The sequence below is a fragment of the Geotrypetes seraphini genome, chromosome 3, assembly GCF_902459505.1.
Source record: "Geotrypetes seraphini chromosome 3, aGeoSer1.1, whole genome shotgun sequence".
NCBI lineage: Eukaryota > Metazoa > Chordata > Amphibia > Gymnophiona > Dermophiidae > Geotrypetes > Geotrypetes seraphini.
Genome location: NC_047086.1, coordinates 402,367,482 through 402,389,899, shown reverse-complemented (window position 1 = coordinate 402,389,899; position 22,418 = coordinate 402,367,482). Strand labels below are relative to the sequence as shown.

At 45.1% G+C, this 22,418-nt stretch overlaps 1 protein-coding gene across 2 annotated transcripts in view; it reads left to right on the top strand.

Annotated features, from left to right (window-relative positions):
• CMTR1 (cap methyltransferase 1) overlaps positions 1–22,047 on the top strand; it is a 289,978-nt gene extending 267,931 nt beyond the window's left edge. For both annotated transcript variants that reach the window (XM_033935382.1, XM_033935381.1), the window contains 3 exons: positions 2,413–2,525; positions 13,353–13,461; positions 20,775–22,047. In XM_033935382.1, coding sequence (XP_033791273.1) covers positions 2,413–2,525; positions 13,353–13,461; positions 20,775–20,907 — 355 coding nt within the window. In that variant the 3' untranslated portion in view covers positions 20,908–22,047. The remainder of the gene's footprint in view (positions 1–2,412; positions 2,526–13,352; positions 13,462–20,774) is intronic.
• The last annotated feature ends 371 nt before the right edge of the window (positions 22,048–22,418 follow it).

The window sequence follows — 22,418 nt, the reverse complement described above, 5'->3', positions numbered from 1 at the left end:
GCAGACCATCTGAGGTTGGTGATTCTTGTCACCCCGGATTGGACTCGTCGTCCCTGGTATGTGGATCTGGTCAGGCTTCAAAAGGCTCATTGATTCATGCTTCCACTGCATCCGGGTCTTCTCTTTCAGGGTCTGGTAGCCTTAGAGGATCCAAAATGCTTTGGTCTTACAGAATGACTCTTGAGTGCATGAGATTAGCATGCAAGGGGTATTCAGATATAGTCATTGCTACTCTTCTAAGAGCCAAGAAAGAAGCTACTGTGCAAGGCTGAAGCCACTGATGCGGTAGCCTTTTCCGATATGGAATCTTAACCTTGTCCTGCTTTCCCTGTGCAAGATGCCTTGTGAGCCATTAGAGGAAGCAATGCTCATGGATCTCATTACCAAGACTGTATTTCTGATGGCTATTTCCTCAGGGAGAAGAGTGTCAGAGCTTCAAGCCTTGTAATGCAGGGAGCCCTTTGATTCACTGAGGCAGGTGTTTCACTTTGTATGGAGCCTTCTTTTCTTTCAAAGGTTGTTTCTGCCTTCCATGTGAATCAGGAGGATCAGCTACCTGCTTTTCATTCAAAAGAGATAAGGTATTGACTTTCCTTGGATGTCCATAGGGTTCTCAACCAGTACTTGGAAGTGAAGAATCCCTTTCATCTTTCGGACCATCTTTGTGTTCACTAATCCTAGCCATTTAGGGAAGCCGGCCTCTAAGGCTTATGTTGTGAGGTGGATTCGGGTGGCTATTGCCTCAGCATATGTTAAGTGCGGAAAGCAGTATCATTATCCTTGCAAGCATGCCCTTCTAGGGGGCTGACTTCTTTATAGGCGAAGTCCCAAGTGGTGCCGCCTTATGAGATTTGTAGGGTGGCCATGTGGTCCACTTAATTTTATAGAGTAGATGTGGTGGCTCATGTGGATTCTGCTTTGGGGGCTTCCATTTTGTCAGCAGACTCCTTTATCCTGCCCTAGACTTAAGGGACTGCTTTAGTGGTCCCATTTGTTCAGGATTTGTATGCCTTTTGCATTAGAAGGGAAGATTAGGTTCTTACCTCGATAATCTTTCTTGTAGAAAAGCATATAAGTCTTTAAGACTGCTCCATCAGTTTTTCAGTAGCCTGCTAACCATCTCAGACATAGGTGTACTTGATCTGCTGCTGCTCAGGGGTCTGCAGAGTGTGGAATATGCTGGAGAACTCAGCAGTTTTTAGGTGGATACTTCCGAGGGAGTGACTATCACACTGATAAAATTCTTCCTGTTTTGTAATAAAAAAGAATACATGAAGTAAGAAAATTCCTATGCGACCAACTTCAGGGTATGGTTGTTATTTCAGTGTTAATGCCTGTTATGCTGTTATAGTTTTTGTTATATGTTCATTTTTTTCTAATTGATTTTCTTTACAGTCGGAGCAGACTTGGGCTGGACGGGGAATTCCCCGTACCCCTCCTCTTTCTTTGTATTGCTTTTTCCCACTGCTTTGGTATGAACTGAGGAGCACAGTAACAGAACAAAGGAGCTGAAAAAAATAGATGATGCCTTATACACAAACTCATGAGTAGGGGTACACAACCAACTGATCAAGACTCCTATGCCTTTCTACTAGAAAGAAGATTATTGGGGTAAGTACCTAATCTTCCCTTCCCCACTATGACAGCTCTCTGCAAACTTGAGCTGTGTGGTGTTAGAAGTGGGGTTAGTCTTCTGGTTTCAAATTTCATAAAACTTGAGAACTGCAAGACATTGGAACTTCCATCACTGCATGGCTCAAGCTTATAAAGAGCTGAATTGTGGGGAGGAGCAGGAATCCCACTTAAGCACAACAAGAATTGCCAAACTTCTGAGAGCCACAAAAAGCACTTGGTGGGGCTAGATTCTGGCCCTCAGGTCAAAGGTTGGACAAACCTGAACTAGAGATTTTCCATAATGCAAGGTGCAACACTGCCACTAAGCCATTGAACTGGCCCTAAAAATAACATTTTAATAGTACCATAGTCTATTTCCTCCTTTATGGTTTATCTGTAATTCCATCATGTTACCATTATCAAACCAAATCAGGTTCTGGTGGCTCAAATATTAACTAGTGGTTTGTGAATTTTGAGAAAGGTCTAGAGTAGGAATACCTAATCCTAGTTCTTTAGGGCATAAATGATTCTGGTTTTCAGGCTTTCTGCAGTACATGAGCTACATTTCCATATATTTCATCTAGTGTATTTAGAAGAGAGCTATTTGTGGCCTTGGAGCACAAATATTGACCATATTCATTCAGAGGTCTGAAGAAAAGCTATTCTAGACTCAGCATGTGCTAAATTATGAAACCTATCCATTTGACTGCTGGGCTGTGACCTTGAAGCTGCAGGAGTTAATAAGCAACTATTTTAATGGCTAATGTCTCTCCCACCTTTCTATTTCTCTTTGTGCAGGTTAGAAATGAAGATTATAAAGAGCTCCGGTGGAATTCCACGGCTTTCCTACACAGGGCGAGATGACAGACACTTTGTGCCGATTGGACTATACATTGTTAAGACTGTGAATGGTAGGTGGAGTCTTATTTGCATGGCCTTTTTTCTCAATTTTCTGTGCTTTGTTTTATATATTCTGCTAGAATTAGGTTGAAACAAACTGAAATATTCTGAAGCCATGCCCAAATTTTTGAAATGTCCAGCATTCTTCCATAATTGTACAGCGATATTCACTTGTTACCCTTGTGGCTAAATTTGTCTCACTATGGGATTTTTTTCAAATCTCAAACCATAATCCATCACTTCTAACTTATTGAATGTTTGAGAGACATAGTGAGAAAGATTGGGAACTTGGGACAGGGCTATCAAAAATAATGTTTTTTGTTGGTTTTTTTTTTTTTTTAATTTTTGTTCGTTTTCATCTTTCAACAAGTGTACAATATTCAATCAATAAATCGTACAAATCACTTGACATTCTCAATTATTATTGTCAAAAGCATATAAAAGAACCCCCCCTCTCATCCAATCCATTAGAAATAAACTAATTAAAACATATAGCATACATCCCCATCCCCCCACTGAATATATTCTTATGTAATAAAAAGGTGTCTAAGGTGTAATCAATGGCCCCCAAATTTTTTGGAAACTATCATAATTTCCTTACTGTAAATGTTTTAAAAATACACCTAGCTGGGTTCACCTTTTATCCCAGGACAAGCAGGCAGCATATTCTTAACACATGGGTGACGTCACCGACGGAGCCCTCGGTACGGACCTTTTTAACTAGAAGTTTCTAGTTGGCCGCACCGCGCGTGCGCGAGTGCCTTCCCGCCCGACGGAGGAGTGCGTGGTCCCCAGTTTCTTCGTTTCCGCGGAGCGAAGAAGACGCGTGTGTTTTTTCAACGGCCGTTGAAACCACTTTTTGCCTTCCCGCTCGCGCTTTTTTCCATTTTTTATCTTCCTTTGCCTTCGGGTTTCTTTTTTCTTTGCTTTGTAAAAAAAAAAAAAAAAAAAACTTTGCTTTTTTTTCCCCTTTTTTTCGTTTTGCCCCGGCGGGGCCTGTTGCCATTATACAGGCCTCGGGGTTCGATTTTGCGGAGGCCGTTTTCCCCTTCATGCCCCCGCAGGTCGGTTTTAAAAAGTGCCAGCGGTGTGCACGCCCGATCTCCCTCACTGACCCACACAATTGGTGTTTGCAGTGTTTGGGTCCGGAGCATCGGGCGGACTCCTGCACCCGCTGTGCCACTCTTCAAAAGAGAACCCTTAAAAACCGAAGAATTCAACAAACTCTCCTCTTCGGCACCGGGTCGGCGATGGACTCCTCGACATCGACAACGGTACCACAGAAATCGGCACCGTCTACCTCGACACCGCCCGACCCCACATCGGCGTCTCTGGCGCCAGGTAAGCCGGCTAAGAAGCCTTCCTCTTCCCTCGAGCGCCCTCCAACTACGGTGGCGACGCCGACCTTGCCGGCATCGCACCGGTCCCGCAAGCGCTCCGCCCCGATCTCGGTGAGTGCCTCGTCATCGGCCTCCTCATCGCCGGGGCGTGGAGCGGCATCTAAGGAACCGAAGAAAAAGAAAGCGGTTCCGATGCCACCCCTAGATGACCGTATCTCGGCCATCTTAAAGGTTCAACTCCAGGAACAATTGCAGCAGCAACTCAAGCACCTGTTGCCCACTATCCTGGCACCGCTCCTTCCGGTACCAGACCGGCCCGAGCCCCGTACCGAGCCCCCGGTATCCACCCCTTCGGTACCCATCAACACTTCCATGCCGATTCTTTCGGCTGAGCAGCTTCATGCCCATCCAGTGGTTCACTCCCATACCACATCGGATCCTCCTCGGCACCAAGCAGTGCGTCATTCTTCCCGGGACCGGGATCGACGCCAGTCTTCCTCTCCTGGTACCGTTTCGGTGCGTTCTGGGAAATCTTTATCCAAGACCCGCCATACCTCACCTTCCACCCCGGTGTCTCGACATGCACCAGAGGTCCGGGACCCTGACTTATGGGAGGAAACCCCTCTCGGTACCGAGGAGGATCCCTCCTCATCTGATGAGGACCCGTCGGCACCCGATGCCACCTCCAAACCGGAGCAGTCCTCATTTTCTAAATTTCTGAGGGAGATGTCTGCAGCCCTGTCCCTTCCTTTAGAATCTGACTCAAAGAAGTCTCAAGCCTTCCTGGAGGCTTTAGATTTCGAACAACCTCCTAAAGAGTTCCTCAAGCTCCCCGTGCATGACATCCTACGGGAGACCTTTTACAAAAACTTAGAGAATCCCCTTACGGTACCGGGGGCTCCACGTAAACTGGACAACCTCTATCGAGTCATCCCTATTCCAGGGTTCGACAAGTCTCAATTGCCCCATGAGTCCCTTCTTGTTGAATCCACCTTGAAAAAGACTCAGGGCTCCAATGTCTATGCCTCTACCCCTCCTGGCAGAGAGGGTAAGACCATGGACAAGTTTGGCAAGAGGCTCTACCAGAATGCCATGCTGGCCAACAGGGCGAACAACTATTCCTTCCATTTTTCGTTCTATATGAAACATTTGGTCCAACAGCTGTCTGCCCTTCAAAAGTACCTGCCGGAGCGCAAGGTCCCACTGTTCCAGCAGCACATCTCTGGCCTTCTTCAGTTGCGCAAGTTTATGGTCCGCTCGATATACGACTCATTCGAGCTCACCTCCCGTGCCTCTGCCATGGCCGTTGCCATGCGCCGCTTGGCCTGGTTGAGAGTCTCCGACCTGGACATCAACCACCAGGATCGTCTAGCCAATGCCCCCTGTCTCGGGGATGAACTTTTTGGAGAGTCACTGGATTCCACCACCCAGAAACTCTCCGCCCATGAAACCAGGTGGGACACCCTGATCAAACCAAAAAAGAAGGCTCCGCCTGCCCGACCTTATCGACCTCAGTCATCTTATCAGCGCAGGTTCTCAGCCAGGCCACTCAATCCGCCTCCTCAACAACCTCGGCGGCCCCGTCAACAGCAGCACCATGCCCAGGCTCGTTCTCAGGACACTCAACCCTCCAAGCCTCTTCAGCCTGCTAAGCAATCCCAGCCCTTTTGACTCTTCTCTCCAGGGCATAGCCAGTCACCCGCCCTCGCTACCTCTTCCACAACCAATCGGAGGTCGTCTCACCATATTCTCCAGCCGTTGGGAGGTCATCACATCGGACCAGTGGGTCCTCAACATCATCCGCCACGGCTACTCTCTCAACTTCCAGACTCTTCCACCGGACAACCTTCCCGTAGAGTCTGCTTCACACTCATCTCAAACCCCCCTCCTCCTGAGGGAGGTTCAATCCCTCCTCCTTCTCAATGCCATCGAAGAAGTACCTCCAGATCAAAGGGGTCAGGGATTCTACTCCCGCTACTTCCTGGTTCCCAAAAAGACGGGAGACCTCCGTCCCATTCTCGATCTCAGGGACCTCAACAAGTGTCTGGTCAAGGAGAAGTTCAGAATGCTCTCCCTTGCCACACTCTACCCTCTTCTTTCTCAACACGACTGGCTATGTTCCCTGGACCTCAAAGAGGCCTACACTCACATCTCCATCAATCAGAATTCTCGCCGCTACCTGCGGTTCCAGGTGCTGCACCACCACTATCAGTACAAGGTGCTACCGTTCGGCCTCGCTTCCTCACCCAGGGTCTTCACCAAGTGCCTTATAGTAGTGGCGGCCTTTCTCAGGTCTCACAACCTCCAGGTGTTCCCCTATTTGGACGATTGGTTGGTGAAAGCACCTACGTCTCAACTTGTGCTACAGGCTACTCATCACACCATCTCTCTCCTCCACCTCCTGGGGTTCGAGATCAACTACCCCAAGTCGCATCTGCTTCCCACCCAGCGACTTCAGTTCATTGGAGCAGTTCTGGACACCACACTAATGAGGGCTTTTCTCCCCTCCGATCGTCAGCGGACCCTGCTCCACCTCTGTCGTCAGGTGCTCATGCATCTCTCCATTCCTGCCCGTCAGATGATGGTCCTCCTGGGTCACATGGCCTCGACGGTGCATGTCCTTCCTCTGGCACGTCTCCACCTTCGCACGCCTCAGTGGACTCTCGCCAACCAATGGTCACAGACTACGGATCTTCTTTCTCATCCCATCTCTGTGACATCATCTCTTCAGCAATCTCTCCAATGGTGGTTGAACTCCTCAAATCTTTCCAGGGGTCTTCTTTTTCATCTACCCCCTCACTCTATGATCATCACCACGGATGCATCCCCCTATGCGTGGGGAGCTCACCTGGGAGATCTACGCACCCAGGGACTTTGGACCCCACAGGAGCGTCGTCATCACATAAATTTCCTGGAACTCAGAGCCATGTTCTACGCCCTCAAGGCTTTCCAACATCTCCTCTGTCCTCAAGTCCTCCTCCTGTGCACAGACAATCAAGTCGCCATGTACTACATAAACAAACAAGGCGGCACCGGATCTCGCCCCCTTTGTTTGGAGGCTCTGCGCATCTGGACCTGGGCCACAGACCGCAATCTCTTTCTCAGGGCGGTATATATCCAGGGCGAACAGAACTCCCTGGCCGACAATCTCAGCCGCATCCTTCAACCTCACGAGTGGACGTTGGACCCTCCGACTCTGCTCTCCATCTTTGCTCGATGGGGCACGCCGCAGGTGGACCTCTTTGCAGCACCTCACAATCATCAACTGCCCCTCTTCTGTTCCAGACTCTTCTCTCCTCACCGTCTGTCCCCGGATGCATTCCTGCTCGATTGGAGGGACCGGTTCCTGTATGCCTTCCCTCCACTTCCTCTGATGTTGCGGACCTTGTCCAAACTCCGCAGGGACAACGCCACCATGATTCTCATCGCCCCTCGGTGGCCTCGACAACACTGGTTCTCCCTCCTGCTCCAACTCAGCTCCAGGGAGCCCATTCCTCTTCCTGTGTTTCCTACTCTACTTACGCAGCGGCATCAGTCTCTACTGCATCCCAATCTGTCTTTGCTCCACCTGACAGCTTGGTTTCTCTCGGGCTGACCTCTCCAGAGAATCTATCTCAGCCGGTCCGCCTCGTCTTGGACGCCTCCAGGAAACCGGCCACCCTCCAATGTTACCATCAGAAATGGACCAGATTCTCCTCGTGGTGTCTCCGGCATCATCAGGAACCCACCTCCTTAGCGGTGGAAACTGTATTGGAATATTTGCTCTCGCTGTCCAATGCTGGCCTCAAAACTACCTCCATCAGAGTCCACCTCAGTGCCATCACTGCGTTTCATGAGCCTATCCTCGGAAAACCCTTCACGGCTCATCCTCTGGTTTCCAGATTTATGAGAGGGCTCTTCAATATCAAGCCGCCTCTCAAGCCTCCTCCTGTCGTCTGGGACCTGAATGTGGTTCTCTCAGCACTCATGAAACCTCCGTTTGAGCCTCTTGCCACAACTTCGCTCAGGCTTCTTACCTGGAAGGTGCTTTTCCTAATTGCCATCACCTCTGCCAGGAGAGTTAGCGAACTGCATGCACTGGTTGCTGACCCACCGTTCACTGTTTTTCACCATGACAAGGTTGTTCTGCGTACCCACCCTAAATTCCTTCCCAAGGTGGTCTCGGCTTTTCACCTCAACCAGTCCATTGTGCTGCCCGTCTTCTTCCCTAAGCCTCACTCGCACCCTGGGGAACAGGCGCTGCACACGCTGGACTGTAAGCGTGCCCTTGCTTACTACCTTGATCGTACCAGAGCTCACCGTGCATCCCCTCAGCTGTTTTTGTCTTTCGATCCCAACCGTTTGGGTCGCCCTGTCTCCAAACGGACACTTTCGAATTGGCTTGCTGCCTGTATTGCATTCTGCTATGCTCGGGCCGGTCTCTCACTGGAAGGTGCTGTCACGGCCCACAGAGTCCGAGCTATGGCTGCTTCTGTAGCTTTCCTCCGTTCCACGCCCATCGAGGAAATCTGCAAGGCTGCCACTTGGTCCTCAGTTCACACGTTCACTACTCACTACTGTCTGGATGCCTTTTCCAGACGGGATGGTCACTTCGGCCAATCGGTGTTACAAAATTTATTTTCATGATGGCCAACCATCCCCCCTCCCTCTTTGTTAGCTTGGAGGTCACCCATGTGTTAAGAATATGCTGCCTGCTTGTCCTGGGATAAAGCACAGTTACTTACCGTAACAGGTGTTATCCAGGGACAGCAGGCAGATATTCTTACGTCCCACCCACCTCCCCGGGTTGGCTTCTTAGCTGGCTTATCCTAACTGGGGACCACGCACTCCTCCGTCGGGCGGGAAGGCACTCGCGCACGCGCGGTGCGGCCAACTAGAAACTTCTAGTTAAAAAGGTCCGTACCGAGGGCTCCGTCGGTGACGTCACCCATGTGTTAAGAATATCTGCCTGCTGTCCCTGGATAACACCTGTTACGGTAAGTAACTGTGCTTTTTTGTATCTTAAGGCAGATTTTCCCAGACTAGGTTTGGACCCTAAATGGGGGGTCACAAAATCTGCATTTGCGGTTATAACCTAGGTGGGCTTACCATAGGTAATCATTATTCAGCACCTCCAGGTAGTCTCACTATTTTATTTGGCTGCAGTCATGGGGTCACAGCCACAAAAAGATTGGGAAGCACCGTCGCAAAGCAAAGTGGGATTTAGTTGCGTGTGCGACGATACTTTGTTGGTCTAGTTCCATTAAAGGCTTTTCGGGGACAGAGCATAATGCCAACCCATTAAAGAAACATCTGAAAGAGGAAAGAAAATACTCCGCACAAAATCGATCAAAAAAGATGAGCAAAGATGACAAGGGAATCCAAACTTATATCACCATATTTTGAGACAAATAAGAAATTCATGAAATATAATGAAACAACAAAAATACAAAGAAAATAGAATTAATAATATTTCGCCCACATCTAGGCAATTGCGATCCAAAATTTAGGAAAATAGGTCCCACTTAAAATAACATAATTTTAAAAGAATGCTCCGAGACCCTTCCCAAGCCAGTCAACAGCAAACGTATGGGATTACACTATGACATTAGTATCTTCCCTAGCTATTATAAATCCTTCAAGTTGCTTAGGGTCAAAAAAATTGGAATTGTTTACATTCATGAACAATATGACAGTTGCAAGGAAATCTTAATACAAAGTTAGCAGATAGAGCCTGTACCCTAGCTCTCATTGCCAAATAAATACTCTTATTTTAGACCCTAAAATAAGAGAGTCCAAATGTCTAAAGGAAAGTTTCAAAAGTAATGTAGTTCTGAGAGTAACCACATCCAGAGAGTACTCCAAAAAAGCAGTGAGTCCCAAGACTTCTCTCCCACCTATACCTTCTGGATCAATAGAACTTCTTAAACCCTGAAGGTATTGAGCTCCTGTAATAGGGGGGAGTACCTCCGATGGCATCCCCAAAACATCCATCAAAAATTTCTTAAACATATCCACAGCTGGGATTAGTGGAGATTTGGAAAGTTCAGGAGTCTTATATTGTCGTCTAGACAGATTTTTCTAAGCATTTTGTAATATACTCGTAATTTCTATCTTTAACTGCGGAAGATTCAAAAGTTTCCACCATTTCTTGTCCATGTTGAGTGGCAATCTGTGCCTGAACAAGCACTGCATCAGAAATAGTTTTGTCTACCTTCTTCAAAGTGATTCAAGTGTCACAACAGCTGGTTTTAACATTACATTACATTACATAGTACAAACCTACTATGGACTTTTCCTCCAGGAGCTTGTCCAAACCTTATTTAAAACCAGCTACATTAACTGCTCTTACCACATCTCTCGCTTTTCTGGAACCAGAGATACCCGGGTCTTAACTTTCATTAAAATACTCACTGTTTCCTGACCCAAGGTTTGGGAAGCAGCTTGTAACAGTTCTTCTTCTGGAAAAGGCTCCAAACTTGCAGCAGATTGCCCCCCCCCCTCCCCTTGTTTGCGGGAGTTATCTTCCTGTAAGGGTTCCTCTGCAATAACGCCAGTCTGCTGGGGAACTTTCACCCGGTTGCGGAGGAGCCGTCTGTTCTACAGGGCTCAAAGACACCCCGATCAAACTGCTGCCCAAAGCTAAAGTTCCAGGCGTGACTGAAGGGAGAAGAGGTCATCGGTCCCACTGGCGCCACCGGAGTGAGATAACTGATTCACATCTAGCCTTTCCACTCCACTCAGTATTTTATAGACCTCTATCATATCACTCCTGAGCCATCTCTTTTCCAAGCTGAAGATCCCTAGCCACTTTAACCTCTCCTCATAGGGAAGTCCCTTTTATCATTTTTGTTGCCCTTCTCTGTACCTTTTCTAATTATGTTATATCTTTTTTGAGATATGGCAACCAGAACTGCAGATAGTATTCGAGGTCCAACTGTACCATAGAACAATACAAGGGCATTATAACACTTTCATCTTTGTTTCCATTCCTTTCCTGAGAATTCCTAACATTCTATTTGCTTTCTTAGCAGCTGCCACACATTGAACTGAGGGTTTCAATGTATCCTCAACAATGACACCTAGATCCTTTTTCTGAACAATGACTCCTAACATAGAACCCATCATCACGTATAGTTCAGGTTCCTCTTTGCCACATGCATCACTTTGCACTTGCTCACATTAAATTTCATCTGCCAATTTGATGCCCAGTCTGAAGATCCTCTTGCAATTTTTCACAATCCTCTTGCGATTTAAGAACTTTGAACAACTTTGTGTCATCAGCAAATTTAATTATCTCACTAGTTATTCCCATCTCTAGATCATTGATTAATATGTTAAAAAAACAGTGGTCCCAACACAGACCCCTGAGGAACCCCACTATTTACCCTTCTCCTTTGAGAATATTGACCATTAAACCTACTATTGACTTTTCCTCCAGGAGCTTGTCCAAACCTTTTTTAAAACCAGCTACATTAACTGCTCTTACCACATTCTCTGGCAATACATTTCAGAGCCTGCTTGTGTACTTTCCTCTGCTGGGTCCTTGCATATAACACAACTTCCTGTCTTCATAATAACAGGAAGTAGCATCATAAGGATGGGGCACAGCAGAGGGAAGACCACGAGTAAGCTTATGTGGGATTGGCTGCCTCCAGAAGATATGTGGTGGCAGGAGAGAGGAAGGAAACCTTTTTACTGCTCCCACAGTGAAAAAGCTTTGCTCCCACACCTGTGGTTTTGCCATGGTTTACCACTGGAATGGGTCACCATGTCATTCTCTAGTCTACATGAGATTCTTTGCTACATGCTCACCCTGAGCTCTGGAAGCCCAGCAAGGATCACTTAGAACTTACATGTTGAGTAGGAAAATGTATTCCAGCAGCCCAGGGCATAGACACATGCATTCATGCTAAGCCACTAAGTTTGGGCTGTCTGCATAGTATTGCTCCAGTGGCCAAGGAACAAGTATCCAGCTAAGGGAATCAAGTTGAGATCTGGGAGATGGCTGCAGAGTTTTATCGAGGATCAAGGATTTAGCAATTAAATACGAGGAATGTCAGGGAGCCAAACCAAGAAACGCAATTTGTGAGAGAATATTTCCCTTCTCCCCCTCCCTCCAATTTTGTCAGTGATCTCCTGCCACCTCTTCCTGCTCTGCTGCTGTTGTGCATTTTTTTAGGCTCACATAGACCAGTGTCCATTTCTACCTCCTGTGGGATTTGATGGGGAATAGTATTTTTTAATTTTTGTGAGAAATTGGAACAGTGCTACTCTCCATCCCCCTCCCCTCAGTTCAATCTCTGACATAGGCCCAGATGCACTAAACTCACCAATGTGTCTTAACGATCATTGCAAAACCAGTTGAATCGGTCTAGCGTTGATGTAATTTAACCGACTGATGCATACAAAGGCCCACCGCGGGCTTTTCTGTGTGTTCTTTGCAGTCTCTTAACTCTGCCATGCAAATGACCTCACTAGTATTAAAATGAAGTCATTGATATTAAAACAAGCACTTCAATCGATGCTCCAACATCACTAAGGCATGCACTAAATCTAGCAATGGCTACTAATGACCTGAAATTATAGACTGGTCTAGATCAGTCGGTAGCTGTTACCAACAAGTTTTTCATAATGCCCTGAAACCCCCCTCCCCCCCCCCCCCCGGTGAAGGTCATAGCCACACAAACCCCCCACACTCTCGATCCCCTCCCTCCTCCTTCCCCGTGAAGATCATCGGTAGGAGGAATGCCCACTCCTGCCTTGGTCACCTGGACCATTCCCACACCTTTGACTGCCCAAAACCTGGACCCACTCCTCCCCCCTCTGACACCAAGGCCCCCTTCTAACCCCACCACCCCTCAAAGTCCCCTGATGGTCTGGAGGAGTCAGGTTTTTTTTTGTGGCCTAGGGTACCAGATCTCACATACTACTAACTCACCTCCTCAAGGAGTTTTATTCTGTTCTCAGCTTATTACTAGACTGAGGAGGTCCTGTACAAGAGTGGCAGGTGAGAAGTGATGTGAATTAGCAGTAAGGTAGCTCAGAGGCTTTGAGGGGATTGAATCTGGGGCAGTATTCCTGCACGTGGGCCCAGTCAATGATGTCACCTATGCTCTGAGGACTTGTATCTTCCTGTCCATAGAGAATTTCTCCTATACAGGGAAGTAATGTAAAATATACACACACAACATTGGAAATATTGTAAAATTTCTATATGGCAAGGAACAGGTATAAATGTGTGTTTATACAGTATTGTTTGTGGGATCATTTTCAAAGGGGGAAAGTGTGTGTGTGTATATATATATATATATTTATATATATATATATATATATATATATATATATATATATACATACACACACACACACACATACCTGCTTTCTTTTTGAAAACATCTGTTTATATCTGCCAAACAAGTTAGGTGACCTGTTGGAAATCTTTGGGTTCTAGCTTCTGTTCTTTGGCTCCCACTGCTTCTGTTTAATTCTATTTTTTCTCTGCAATTTTTATTTCAGACCCATGGATAATGGGATTCAGCAAAAGTTCTAACAGAAAATTTTTCTTTAACCAAAGGACAAAGGCATCAACTTTTCAACTTCCTATGGACTCCATTGCACCCTTTAAGTAAGTCAGAATGTGCTGGAAGCTGAGAGAACCCCCACACACACACTCACACTCTTTTGTGGTTCTCTTGATATAATGAACAAAACAAGGGGGAAAAAAAAGCAAACAGAAGATGCAATGTGAGCATGCACTGCCTTTCTAGTTTATTTCCACAAGTAAGAAAGATGTTGCAGAGAATTACAGCATGTTAGATCCAAATAATCACATCCATTGACTAGAATTTGCTGGTTGAGATAATATAGACCTAAGAACTTAGTTCACAGCACAACAGCAGTCCAGATCACACTCAGATTATTTCTGTGCTGGTCCACTTAAAACTATCAGAACCTGAAGCAATCTGAATAAAGATAAAGCTTCTGATTTGTCAGTTTGTGCTGTCATGATCCATTAGGCTCTACCTGCTGGCTCATGCCCACATAAGAGGCAGGGTTTGACTGAACTCTCCAGTCTGTCAGGTGGTGGTGGGAAGTATGTAAAAGTTTTTACCTGTAGGGAATGGTGTACCATTTCAGAACTTGAGCATAGAAATCTGGTGGAAACCCATGGTTGGTCAAGCCGTATTGTAATAAATACTTGGTTAGATTCATGCCCCAGTGACTATCTGGGGTTATGAAAACCAACAATTCTGTAGCTGCATCTCTGTTTCTTTCCTTTGGCTGGACTGCACGACTGAAAGAGAAGCAACTTCTTAAACAAGCATTATCTCAATTTTCTGGTCATTTAACATTTTGTCATTTTTGTTGTGGCAGATAAGTCCAGCAAAATGGCAAGAATTGTATTATGTTTCTTGAGGTATCCTGTATTTATTTTAAAAAATGTATATACCGCTTTCTAAGCAGTTTACAATCAACGCACAAAGTATTTAAAACAATACATCTTATATCTAATAAAAGCTTCTGCTGCCCGCATATCCCTAATTATTCACAAAATCTCATAGATAAAACACTATAAAGAAATACCACAAATCCCATTCACATAAACACATCAAAGGACTTGTTTGAGGACAAGGAATCTCTTTGGGGGTTTAAAATCCAACTTCTTTCTCCCTAAGGCTTCTCTTTCATGTCCAGGCTGCCTTCCAGCAACAAAAAAAAGACAAAATGTTAAATGACCAGAAAATTGAGATAACAATGCTTGTTTAAGAACATAAGAATGACCAATGGTCTATCTAGCCCAATCAGTGTCTAATCCAGGTCACAAATACCTGACAGAAACCCAAGTAAATATTTCTCATCCCAAAAAAGTGAATTTCAGCTCCTATTAGCTCAGGACCCTAACATGGTAGTATGAAAAAATAAAAAAAAAGTTTACTGAAAGTCCTCAATTCTGCATCCTAATTTTACTTAAATATCTAAGATGCAAAGAAATACTGGCATCAGTATTGTTAAAGGACTTAGGCCCAGATTCTCAAAACTTTAACGCTGTCGCTAAACTGTTTTCCGACTGTTTAGCCTGAACGCATTTTAGCGGCGACTTATCTCTGTTTTTAGCGAGGTTTCTAGCAGTCTCCGACACTGACATGCAAATGGGCTCTTCATCGTTAAAATAAGCACTCCAGTGGATTCTTTAAAATCGCTGAGCCATTTTCTAAGAGCAGTGTCGGCTTTTGGCAACAAAAATCAGCGACTGGTCCAGGGGTGCTGGTACAGTGACAGCACTGTTTAAAACCCTGGCATGACAGTGTCGGAGACTGCTAGGAAAGCCGTTTTGAGAAACGACCCCCCGTCCCCCAAGCAATGGGAGATATGCCCATTCTCTCCCGCTGCATCACAACACCCCCCCACCTTAGCCTCTGACACCTTTCCTCCGTACCTTTCTTTAAATGGCTGGCCGGAGTGATGGCCCACCTCTTCCAAAATGGGCCTGCCCCTCCTCGGTGGTTTTAGTTTTTCAATAAGTTTATTTATGTTCTCACGGTCACTGCAGTGTTTTGGTACTGTCCTTTCCTAGGTAGATGCTTCTATGACTTGTGAAAGTTACTGCTATTATGGTATGTTGGATTTGCTCTAAGGTCCTGAGTGACATTTGCAGTATTTTGTATTAAGTTCACACTTTCCCTGATATTGGATTTTAGATTTTGAGTTAGATTATATCTTTCTCAGTAATGGCTTAAGGCAAGTTACATTCAAGTGCAATAGGTATTTTTCATATCCCTAGAGGGCTTATAATTTTTAAGTTTTGTATGTCGGGCAATGGAGGGTTAAGTGACTTGTCCAAGATCTCAGACATCATCAATGGGATTTGAGCCCTGGCTTCCCCGTTTCTCAGCTGGCTGCTCTAACTGTATTTGGTAATCATCAAACTAAGGCTAGTGGAGCTGAAGCCTGGTGGCCCTTTGGGCAACCTACCAAAAACATTTATAGGTAAATTATTTTATGGTTGTAGTGCAGTGTAACATAGTGCAATAGAAGGGAGAATCAGAATGGATGGCTAGGTCAAATCTTTTTCACACTAATGTATTCCTACTTTTTAATATTGTTTTAATATTTTATGTACAGCTTTATTTTGTTTTATTTGGCTCTATCCTATGATACTATATTATTTGGAATGTCAATGAGGAAGAAAAGTCAAATTTTTGCAAAGAATAATAAGCTATTACTTATTATGACAGGAGTTGCCATTCAGCAGATTACATTTAATTGGAAAAATTGGAATAGATTAAATTATAGTGTTTGGTGGAATTCATTATGTCATATGTACAAGATGGAAAGAATGTTAGCCTTGCAGAAAGGAAATTTTAATAACTTTCAGGAGGTTTGGAAGCCATTAATAGAATATTGTAGTGAGTAATTATTGGATTATCATTTTTCCCTAATAGGTATAATTGCAAAGTATGGGGGGGTGGGATTTCTGATTTGATATTAAATGATTAGATTAATAGGACAGAATATATAATATATTATATGATATATGTACTACATATGAATTAGTAGGGTTGGGAGGGAGGGTTTAAATATTATGATTTAAGTTAAATTGATAGAGAATCAAGTGATATTGTATAAGTTCAAATGTTATTTTATGATACACTTGTTATAAGATGTAAAATGAATAATTAAAATAAAAAAAAGAAATAATTTAACTTCCAGTGCAATAGGTGAGACATTCTAGACCACAGTTGTCAAAGTCGGTCCTCGAGGGCTGCAATCCAGTCGGGTTTTCAGGATTCCCCCAATGAATATACATGAAATCTATTAGCATACAATGAAAGCAGTGCATGCAAATAGATCCCATGCATATTCATTGGGGAAATCCTGAAAACCCAACTGGATTGTGGCCCTCGAGGAGGGAATTTGGCACCTCTGTTCTAGACAGTTTGGTTATTTCCCCATACTCGCATGAGCTGCAGAAGAAATCCTATCTGGATTTTTCACTCTGCCTCTGTATCACTTCACTGAACAGTCTGGCGCCCTCTTCAGTCAGTACCCAAGCACCAAGAGTCACCTGTAAGAACAGGCTAAACAAAATGTTCTGCTGAAAGGGATAAAACAGTACGAAGGACGCCAACACAGGCTCCAAAAGAGTGTGGCACAACTCCTCAACAAGTTAAACATACATACAAATCCTATCCAACCCTCCGAGGCTAAGAAGTCTCCAAGACACAGCATGGAGAAGCAAAAAAGAACTGAACTGTAAACAGGCACAGAAAAGTCAGGGCAGGGAGTCTAGAATGTCTCACCTATCTACTGGAAAAGAGCTTACCAGGGGAAGTGCATAATCTTTTTCCAGTGCAATAGGTGAGACATTCTAGATAGCTGTGGCGAACAAAAGCAGTCCCCGGAAGATCTTGTTCTTGATTTTTTTTTTTTTTTTTTTTTAAATATACCATATATATTCAAACTAGTCTTATAGCCCATTACATTAACGGGTGCTAGAATATATGTGTGTGTGTCTGTCTTTAATTCTTTCTCTCTCTCTGTCTCTCCTTTGCGCTTTCTGTTTTTCTTTTTCCTTGGCTGTCAACCACCACCCCTTGCCTGCTCCCCCTGTCCATTCTCCCTTCCTTTTACCTACCCTGTCCTGCAGTAGGCCTCCCTTCCTTTTCCCCCCTGCTCTGGAGCACTGGGACACTGAATGGTACATCGAGCAGAAATCCTGTGTGATGGATGCATTGTAAATACTTGAAACTTGATTTTTCATTCCCTGCAGCTCTCCCCTGTCTGTCCAGCCTAGTCTCTCTATTTTCTTCCCTTCACCTATTCCCTTCCTTCTACCTTGCAGATCCGGCATCTCTCTCTACCTCCTTCTTCCTCTCCCTAGCCCACAGTCATCAGTTTGGGACTTTTCCTCTGAAATATCCTGCCCACATGACAACTGGAAGTTGTAACAAAGTGAAGGTCCCCATGGCAAGCTAGAAGCAGTTTGATTTAATTGCCGCTGGTGAATATAGCAAGTTTGGAAGGCTGTGTGGGGTGGGGTGAAGGGAGGGCGGGCAGAGTGAAGAAGCAAGACTTGCCCAAGTTGAGCTGCGGCCCCTTCCGTTGCCTCTCACCGAGCCTACATGACCAGATTCGGCGTGCGCAGTTGGGGGGGGGGGGCTCCAGCCCTGCAAACACTGAAAAAGTTCAAGATCCCTGTTGGTGGCGGAAATGCTAGCGGCGGAGGCTGCAAAGCGTGCACATAACAGTGGTATCGGCGGCGGCAGTAGCAGGAAACTGATGACCTCAAACTCACACAGGGAGGAAGGAAGGAGGAGGAAGGAAGGAGTCCGGGCAGCTTTTCCGATTGGGGAGAGCTCTTCTTTGCCGGCTCCAGAACGAAGGCGAGTCGCGAGTGTGGGGCCGTTACTGCAGTGGCGCGAGGTGGAGAGCAGGGAGGCTGTGGTGACGTACTAAGCGCGCATGCGCACTCTCGCCTAGCGTGACAGATCAGGGAACACGCGGCAAGAGTGCGCATGCGCTGCAAGCATTTTATTATTATAGATATAAACTGATTTTTTTGGCCAAAAATGGCCCAAAAATAGGGGGGGGGGGGTTTGTCTTGTTTATATTCAGGTCAGCACTGATCCAGCCCCTCCTGGACCTGGTGGTCCTGCGGTGACCAGGACAGGAGGGATCCCTCCTGCCTCCTATTCCAGCTGATTCTAAGAATTTTTACCTGCCTCCTGTGCGGACCTTTAGTAAACCTGATGGCTTGCGGTGAATTGCAGCAGGAACGACCTTCCTTTGTCCTGCCCGTGCAGAGCCGCTAGCTGATTGGCTGTCGCAAGATGGAGTCATGGTGACCGCAAGCCTCAAGCACTTTAAAATCATAAGTATTTGAGGCTTGTGCGGTTAAGGCAGAGCTTATAGGAATAGGACAGGGACAGCGACGAAACTCACAGAGGCGGGGAAATTGAGTTCCTGCGGGGCTGGGGAAAAATTAGTCCCTGTGTCATTCTCGAATAGCCAAACTGGGTGAGACCAGCAGTGGAGAATCCAGGTCACAAGAAACCCAAACGCTAGCAAAATCTAATCTTCTATTTATGTGTCGCTCTTAACTATTCAGGCTCTAGGCGATTTACCGGGGCATGGGGGAGGGGAGCGGGAAAGCAGCGTCGGAGGGCAGTCAATAAATGTATTAAATGCCTGGGATTAAAATGAATCGTTTTATTCCAAACCGTACCTAGAGGGATTCTGAATGCGTTGCATAGAGCATTTAGATCATTTATTTGGCAGGGGAAAGCACCGCGGATTGGGCGGCCAGAGAGGAGGGTGGTTGCGCTGTCTCAAATCTCCACTGGTACTATTTAGCTGCGCAGCTACGCCTGGTATGGAAACACTGGATGTGGGCGTCTCACTCGGAGGTGGATAGACCGCGTGGGGTGTCCAATCCTGTTTTTAATCATTTAGTACGCATGTGGGGAAAATTGCGTCGGAGTGAGGGGCGCAGTGATGGAATCTCAACGCTGGCTCCTAATCGGGGTGAACCACAATTTGGGGGGGGGGGGCAGGCTAGAGGGGTGTTTTGCGCATGGGAGGCAAGGGGGTATGTTATTTTTAGGGATCTGCTTAGCGGAGGGAAAATACCTACTTTTGGTGAATTGGTTAGAAGGGATGAACGGTTTAGCAACGATTTTTTGGGGGTTTATGCAAATTAGTTCTTTTATGCTTAAAGTGGGATGAGGGAGGGGACAATATTTGGAAGGGGAACATTTGGAAAATCTATGGGAGTTACTGCATAGTGTCCTCCGCCCCATTTCAATAATATATCGGGGTCGAAGGGTGGTCCATTTTTCTTTTAGGGATCATTGGGAATCTGATTTGCAGACATCGTTTCAGGCAGATGAATGGGTTCGGATTTGTGAGGAGGTACAAAAAGCATCCCCTTGTGTTTTAATTCAGGAAAATGCCTATAAGGTATTGACTAGAAGGTACTATACCCCAGATCAGGTACATCTTATGGATCCCCAGGTACCTAATATCTGCTGGCGATGTGGGGTGGCTTCTGGTTCATTTTTTTCACATTTGGTGGGACTGCCCTGTTGTCCAGGTTTTTTGGCTTTTGGTAATTACCGAGTTGTCCCAGTGGACACAGGAGCCAGTTCCCCTTCTGCCTCAGGTATGTTTATTGGGGACCCAAAATCTGCACACATGGCCTTGGCAGACTAAACTGATGCGCTTTGGTCTTGCCTATGCTAAATATCTTATCGCTCTATATTAGAAGCGCTCTGTTGCTCCTACCAAGGAGGAATGGGTCCTTAAGTGTAATAAGTTGGCACAAATGGAACAGCTATCAGCCAAACATTTAGGAACTTTTGAACGGCAAGAGCACACTTGGGCGTAAAGTATTCAAATGCCTTTGAAACTTCGTGAGCACCTATTGAGTGGTATGTAAAGTCTATAGAGAGGTTCTGATATGGGATAGTTTTCTGCGCAGGGTGGGGAGGGAAGTGGGTGTTTGTGAGTTTGGAAAGGGAGGGTTGGGGATGGAGTTTTTTCTACTGGGATTCTTTTGATTTTCTGTTGATCTGTTTAGAGGGGTACGTTAGGATTTTCCATTCTGTGCTGTTGTAGAGTGGTCATTTGAAGGAGGTAGTGGGCTACAATAGCTCTGGTAACTGTATTGTGCTGCTTTACCACTGATTGTTATGTACCTTGACCTGTTGCTTTTATGTATATCAAAAAATTTTCTAATTAAAAAAATGTATGAAAGCTGTTCTGCAGCCTGGGCAATAGCATTTCTTCTTCAAGAAGCATTGTTCACTGCTTTCCCGCTTGCTTGTTTTCTGAATTTGTCTGTTACGGGTCTTTAGTACAAAGTGATGTTAGCCTTATTATGCTGTTTTAGGTTTGTGTTGGCTCCTTTGTTGATCACCTTTATCTCTCTTCTGACAGCGTTTGCTTCTGCACACGTCTCTTCTGGGAGTGGGAGGATGGTGTTAAGGTGCATGACACGCAGAAGAAGCAAGAGCCAGGCAAACTTTCAAAGGATGATGTGTTAAACTTCATTCATTCACACAACCCCTGATGATTGCTCTCGGCATCTTCAGGAGACCGGCTGCACTGCCAGACTGGGGGATCAAAGGGATCTATTTTCCGTAGCCTCTACCAATGGGAAAGAAGAAGAGCCTTGGCCCCCCCACTTGATCACATTTGAAAAATGTGACTCGCACGTTGTGTGTATAGAGCCATATATACAGCAACACACAGACAACAAGACTCTGCCCCTACAGCATCATGGGAATTTGCTGTAACAGACTAGAAGCAGATAGACTTAATGGACTAGGTGCAGTCTAGCACAAACTCTTTGCTTTTATTGACCTTTGCATCTGCAAGAAAAGTAGATGGCAGTACTGCGTTTACTCATTATTTACTTTTCCTCTGTATGTAATGCAGAAAGAAAAAAATAATCCCCCCCAAATAATTTGTTTCCTCTGCTGGGACTTGAAAAGTGGGTATAAAAATAACTGGGATGCTTTAGTTTCTACAGCACTGTGAAGACAAAGGCTGACTTCAGGTCAGCAGGAAAGTAAAGCCTTGTTTTTTCTGATTCATTTTTAAACATGTTATCCCAAGATTTCACCATTTCTAAGTTAATACCCATGCACTAAAGAGCAGATTGCACTGCGATGGTCACGGAACTGGTAGTTCTTTATGATTGGAAGTTCAGTTGATAAGTGAGACTAGAGTGAAAGCAAAATATTATCATGATGTACCATGGTTTATTTGTAAAAATGGTCTTGTTTTTCAGAACTGCCCTTTGATCATGTTTGTGAAAGGTCTCCAGCAACACTCCTAAAATCGAGTTGTGTGCAAATTTTTAGGTATCCCTGGTCAAACACGTATAAACGTTTCAGTGATTTGCTACACGAAATAGAAGTTGGCATTCTCTATTTCATACAAAGTTAAATGACATATTTCTGCAAAATGTAATTCATAATTACTGTTTGTTTGCTGATTTTAACAGATTGAAAATAAATCATAAAGTGGATAGGCAGTTATAAAAATGTTGACACCTTTTCAGGTCCAGAAATTCTAGTGACTTATGAGGCCTTCAGTTTGGAGAAAGACAACTTTATTGCCTCGGGTCCAAACTTAAACTGTGAGCCCTCGAGGGACAGGGAAATAGCTACTGTTCCTGAAACAATAAAACATTATTTGGACCCTTGTGACCTCTCAATTTATGACCAATTTACTTTCAGCAACAATGGGTTTCATTTTAAATGAAGATAATCCATTCTTACAAAGCAGGGGAAGGCTATGGCAAATAAAAATCCTCTGAAGAGCTGGCAATTTCAATGGTCAGAAACATGGTCGTAATATTGACTTTCATATCCTTTCTGAATTTATGTTCCATCTCATGCATTACATTCTGTGATTACTGTGAACTTGTGCTACTAGACTTTTGTTCAAAAAAAGAGTATTTTTATTGTTGGCCCTGTAGAGTAGTGATTTGACATGAGAAAAATCTGAGAAGCTTCATCTCTTACATTTGATATAGGGCCAGTCCTGATTGTCCTATTGTGATATATTTGTAAC